This window comes from Pteropus alecto, unplaced genomic scaffold, assembly GCF_000325575.1.
Source record: "Pteropus alecto unplaced genomic scaffold, ASM32557v1 scaffold67, whole genome shotgun sequence".
Classification (NCBI taxonomy): domain Eukaryota; kingdom Metazoa; phylum Chordata; class Mammalia; order Chiroptera; family Pteropodidae; genus Pteropus; species Pteropus alecto.
The window spans coordinates 10,189,441-10,195,000 of record NW_006441061.1 but is presented as its reverse complement, the minus strand read 5'-3'; the positions used below and the strand labels follow the sequence as shown (position 1 = coordinate 10,195,000).

Sequence of the window (5,560 nt, the reverse complement as noted above, 5' to 3'; positions counted from 1 at the left end):
AAAGTGTGAGCGGCGCGGGGCTAGGGGCACGGGGCCGGACCGGGCGAGCGGGCCCTGGCGGTTGTGCGGGCGGCGGGCCGGCGGTGTGTCCCCGCGGGGCAGCCCTCCTCCAGCCGCGGTCTCGGTCTCCAACTGTGCGCGGTGGCCGGGCAGGAGGCGCTGTCGGCTGCACCTGCGGCGCGGGGAGCGTGGAGCCCCTCTGATGGTGAGCGGCGCGGGGCTAGGGGCACGGGGCCGGACCGGGCGAGCGGGCCCTGGCGGTTGTGCGGGCGGCGGGCCGGCGGTGTGTCCCCGCGGGGCAGCCCTCCTCCAGCCGCGGTCTCGGTCTCCAACTGTGCGCGGTGGCCGGGCAGGAGGCGCTGTCGGCTGCACCTGCGGCGCGGGGAGCGTGGAGCCCCTCTGATGCGGCGCGCTCGCTCCCTGCCGAGACCGGTGTGTGCGCACCCTCCGTGCTTGCGGGTCGTAGTAGAGCTTCCCTCAGGTTTCACGCTAGCAGCGGTGGCCACGTTTACTGAGCCTCAGTGGGCCTCGCCGTGGCAAGGCCTCCCACCTCCTGCTTCTCTCCCTTACCCGGCCCCGCCCTCCACGTGTTCGAGGCTGGGGCTTCCTAGCACCTGTGGGCATTGAGGCTGGCCTGTTACCAGGAGCCAAGGTCCTTACCCTGGATGGGAACCCTGTTCCTGTCACCAGCGGCGGAAGCTTCTGGTGAGAGAGAGGAGCAGAGGCAGTCAGATGATGGCAAAACGGACTCAGATCTTAGAAAACAGCTTCCCAAGCAAGAGTGAGAGTGGTTCGTTTGGAGGCCTTTCCTGCCGGTCCTGCAAGAGGAATGTGGCTTTCTAACTAGCGAAGGGTGGGCTCCCGTCAGCTCTGAGACCTTTCAGATTTAGTAACTGGTTGCATTGATGTCAACCTTTAAAGGTTTTACTTGGAACAAAAAGCTAAAAAAGACAATTTCGCAAGTGTTTGTGTGCCAACTGCCCTGCTTAATGAAGGAACACTAGTTGAGACTTCCTGGATATTCTCTTCTTCAAACTTCGCCCGGGTCCCTTGCCACCACGTTGGACTAGTTTTATAGGCACATGGAAACGCACAGCTTAGAGGCTGGGCGTTCGGTGGCATTTGTTCTGGTTAGTCTCAAATAGATGGGAGGGAGCCTGATACCTGCCCCTCTGGTCCGGTCTCGATTGGGCGTGACCAGCTTTTGGCAGGTCTCCCCGCCCTTGTAGTGGGTACTCGTGTCAGCATCTACTGACCTCTTCGTCCGAAGGGGCCGTCCTGCCTGTTACCGGTACCGCACCCTGATCTCAAAGGTAACGTCTGGGAATGTGGTTAATTTCTAGACCAAGTACACACTGATTGATGAAGAGGACATCCCGCTGGTGGAGGGCTACTCCTTTGAGGTAAGGATGGCCGCTGCTGGCCCACTGTCGGGCAGCACGCGGGAAGGGCCTGGAGGGAGGCTCTGCTTCTCCGTGATGCAAGGTGGGACCTGGCGTGTGAACTCGGGTCTCAGTGCTGTCTCTGTGACACCGGTCCTCCCCAACTTCCACTCTGCTTGCCGACTCTTCCTGAAAAACAGACCAAATTGTGTTGTTTGTGATGGAATGTTCCATTGGACAAGCCTGTGTTCCTGGTGAGGCCGTCAGTGCCACCTCACCTTTTCTCTGGCCTTGGCCCGCTGTCCCTCCTGGTGCCCAGTGCGCCTTGCTCCCACCTAGCCAAGTGCCCTGCCTTGCACTCTCTGGCAGCCAGTCCCCACCCACCTGCCACCTCCCTTCAGGAGCCCTCCCCGGAGTCTGTGGGCCCAGCACCCTCACGCCAGCCCTTCACACTCATTCCCGTGTGGGGAACCTTTCTACCGGGACTGGGGGCTTTCTAAGTGTGGGGATTTACCTCGCTGTGCTCTCAGTGCTGCGCAGACTGGCTCATGAGTGTGTCCTGCTCGAATGCGGGAGGGCGCTTGTTGGGACACGGCTGGTTTCTCAGTGCCCCGTGTCCCTGGGAGCCTCTGCAGCCTCCCGGGTCCCAGAAACAGGCCTGCATTTGTCATCTGCTTGCTCATCTCACTCAACTTTTCTAAGAGGTATTTAAAGTGTTGCCAAAAGTCTAGGCTTTTTAACAGAACTCTGGCTTGTTCCTGCCCAGGCCCGGATGGAAGTGGACGCAGATGGAAATGGCGCTAAGATATTTGCGTGTGCCTTTGACAAAAACCGAGGAAGGGGGTCCGGAAGGCTCCTTCATGAGCTGCTCTGGTGGGTGTTTTTCAGCTGCCTGTTTCTCCCCTTGGATCCTGCCCAAGCCCTTATTGACAGATAATGCTTTCATGTCGCTGCTGCTAACTCAAGGGCATGGCTGGTTTGCGTATTGTGGCCCCGGTGAGCCAGCCTAAGAATCCCGAGACACCGAGTGTGCGTTGTGCCCGGTGCTCACTCCAGAGGACACAGCCCCCTCTGGGGGAGGGTGGGGTCTGGTCCCTCATAGAGGGAGGGGCGCCTTTCCTCAGTGTGTGCAGTGGGGCGTCTGCTGGGCTCTGTGTTAGATGGTTTGGGGCTCCAGCCTTGGCTCCCTGCGGCCTAGCTTTTCAGTCCAGGGGCTGAACCACCCACGTGGGCCATTTGGGCTACAGACTGCCTTGCTCTGGGCAGCCTTGCACCTTTCATTGTGACAAGGGCCAGTTCCGATCCTGGGCTGAAACTTTTGGGGAGGGCGGGGGGCGGAGCTGGAGAGCTACCTGTTTCCTAGGGAGCGGCACCGGGGAGGCGTGGCTCCCGGCTTTCAGGTGGTGCATCTCAACGCCGTGACTGTGGACAACCGTCTGGACAACTTGCAGCTGGTGCCGTGGGGCTGGCGGCCCAAAGCCGAAGAGACCCCCAGCAAACAGAGGTGAGTCTCCTGGGGCCTCCGAGCCCTCATTACGGTGGGGGGGTGGTGGGGTGTCTGTTCTGCGATTCTGCAGGTTTGGGGACCTCAGTTATTTTCCGTCAAGCATGGGGACCCCCTCTTCATGGAGGTAGCTAAGATTACGATGGTTGTCTTTTCAGGTTGGCCTTCTGATGGGTTCTTATGGCGAGAGGGGTTGTCTGGGCTGGACGCCTGCACGTGGGCAGGCCTCCGCGCCCTCACACCTGTCAGGGTGGGCTTTATGTCAGGAGTGCCCCTGTGCGCACAGGTGCGCCTGCTCGTCCTGCTCTTTTGTTAAATAGTTGGCCTAAGCAGTGAGCTAAGGAAAGCGGAACTGTGGTGCGGGGGCTCGGGCTCGGTCTCTCCACGGCAGGTCTGCTCAGGATGACAAAGGCAGCCACGTGGGCGGGTAGGGGGCTCTGGGCTGGTCCCCATGGCCCCAGGGGCAGCCCAGCGATGAGCTTCGCGGAGCCTTGGGAGGAGCCAGGGGACCGGCAGGATGGGAGTTGGGAGCTGACATGAGCCAGCGAAGCAGGGTGGCCCTGGTCGTGCGTGCGTTGTGGGCTCAGGGGCCCCCTGAGGTTCCTGTGCTCAGCCTTGGGCCTCTGGGCAGCTGCTCCTGACAGGCGGAGACTGGGTGAACCATTGCCATTGTCACCCACAGGGTCTTGCCAGAGCCCTGTGCAGTGGAGGTGGAAACCAATGGTGGGCTCATGAGGCCAGGCGTGGCGGGGGCGAGGGGACGGGCCCAGGCTCAGAGGAGGCCGCACCCACATGCACACTTCCCAGTGGGCTGCAGCTCATGCCCCTGAGTCCTGCTGACCATCGGGGTGGGCCCGAGCTCTGGGGAAACATCCTTTTGTAACAATTGTTCTCTTGGGGATGCTGTCAGTCAAAACTTGATGGAAACAACAGCAATTACACGCCAATTTGGCTGAAGCAAAAATGGGGTCCTTGCTGGCTCCCCGGTTGAGGTAGGAAAGGTACAACGCTGCTGCCTCCAGCTCTTTCCTCTGGAGCAGCTGCCAGAGCTGTAGACTGGCTTCCTGCAGGTGTCCCCAGGGCATCGAGGACACCCTGGACTGACCAGTTAGCTGGTGAGAGTCACTTTCCTGCCCCGGGAGTGAGGGACAGGAGGGCTCCTCCATCAAACAAGTGGAGACTGTGTAATCAGCAGAGGGTAAGCACAGCTCAGCAGGCCAGCCAGTGTCCATGGAGTCCCCTGGGCTATCCAGTGTGGACGCTGGTAATGGGCCACCCACTCACTCCATGCAGGTGTCCTTCAGTGGAGACACCTGGGCCCCCCAACTCCACTCAGGTGTCCTTCAGTGTGGACACCTGGCCGCCCCCCGAGACCATACAGGTCTCCCGCCCACTGTAAGCTTGGGGACACTGCCCATGCTCATTCGGTGATGGTCCTGCTCTGCTCAGGAACTCTGAGCTGTGAAATCTGTCATTTCAGGCGAGTCTCCATGTGGCTGCCACGTGGGCATCCTGTGGTTGAATATCCCGTTGCTCATGGTAATGCGCGCTCTCCCTTCATGGATGAGAGATAAAGCTAACCTGTCGAGAACACCATCTGGGGAAGGGTCGGTCCCACATGGTCTCCCATCCAGTGGTCTGTGCTGGGCTGAGGCCTGTCTGGCCCGTTCTCTTCTAGGCCAGCCCCAGGCGCTGCACCAGCCCTGCTGCTTACGCTGGAGGCTCCCTCCCGTGAGCCAGCCTTGGCTAGGACCTTCAGCCGTGTCTACTCCACATGTCACAGTCAGAGCCAGCCTGAACGTGGCCAGAGCTCCCCGCGGGCCTGGGCATCACGTGCCCTGTAGTGGGGAACACCTGTCTATGACAAGAGTGTGGCGCCTGCACCTTACACCTCCCTCCTGACATGCTCAGTGTGGCCCCCTCCCAGGGCACCTCAGCCACAGGCGGTGAGGGCGCCTCTCGCAAAGCCGTATTTTCTCCCAATCTGCTTTCAAAAGCCAGTGGGGCTGGCCTTGCCTCTGTTGTGAGACTTCACTGAGAGAGAGGCTCAGAAAGCAGCCAGCCTCCTCCTACATCCTGCCTCCCCCATTTTTTCTCAAAAAAATATATTTATTGTGGTAAAATACACACAATTTGACCATTCTAACCGTTTTAGGTGCACAGTTCGGTGGCATCGGGTACATGCACATTGCTGTGCGGCCGTCACCACCATCACCTCCAGGACTTTCTCATCTTCCCAAACTGGAACTCTGTCCCCGTTAAACTCTCACCCCCAGCCCCGGCCCCACCGCCTACTTGCTGTCTCTGTGGATCTGACCCCCTTGGGGACCTCCCATGAGTGGGGTCCCACAGGGTGTGTCCTTCTGTGACTGGCTCGCTTCACTGAGCACCATGTCCTCCAGGTCCATCCACGCTGTGGCCGGTGTCAGGACTTCCTTCCTTTCCAGGCTGAGTGACAGTCCACCGTGTGGCTGGGCCCCGTCTGGTGGATCCTGTCCTCTGGGTGGACACTGCGGTGGCTCCCGCCCCTCGGCTGCTGGGAGCGATGCCGCTGTGGACACGGGCGTGCCGGCCTCGCCGGGAGATCCCGCTCTCGTCCCCGCGGGGTGGCCCCGGGAACAGGGCTGCCAGGTGGTGGCTCCACGTTTAGCTTTTTGAGGACCCGCCGCATCAG

The 5,560-nt window shown here is 60.6% G+C and overlaps 1 protein-coding gene across 1 annotated transcript in view; it reads left to right on the top strand.

Moving 5' to 3' along the window:
* The first annotated feature begins 480 nt into the window (after positions 1-480).
* ZMYND19 (zinc finger MYND-type containing 19) overlaps positions 481-5,560 on the top strand; it is a 7,154-nt gene continuing 2,074 nt past the window's right edge. The window contains exons 1-3 of the mRNA XM_025051250.1: positions 481-1,403; positions 2,149-2,255; positions 2,746-2,886. Of these exons, the coding sequence (XP_024907018.1) occupies positions 2,155-2,255; positions 2,746-2,886 (242 nt within the window). The 5' untranslated portion in view covers positions 481-1,403; positions 2,149-2,154. The remainder of the gene's footprint in view (positions 1,404-2,148; positions 2,256-2,745; positions 2,887-5,560) is intronic.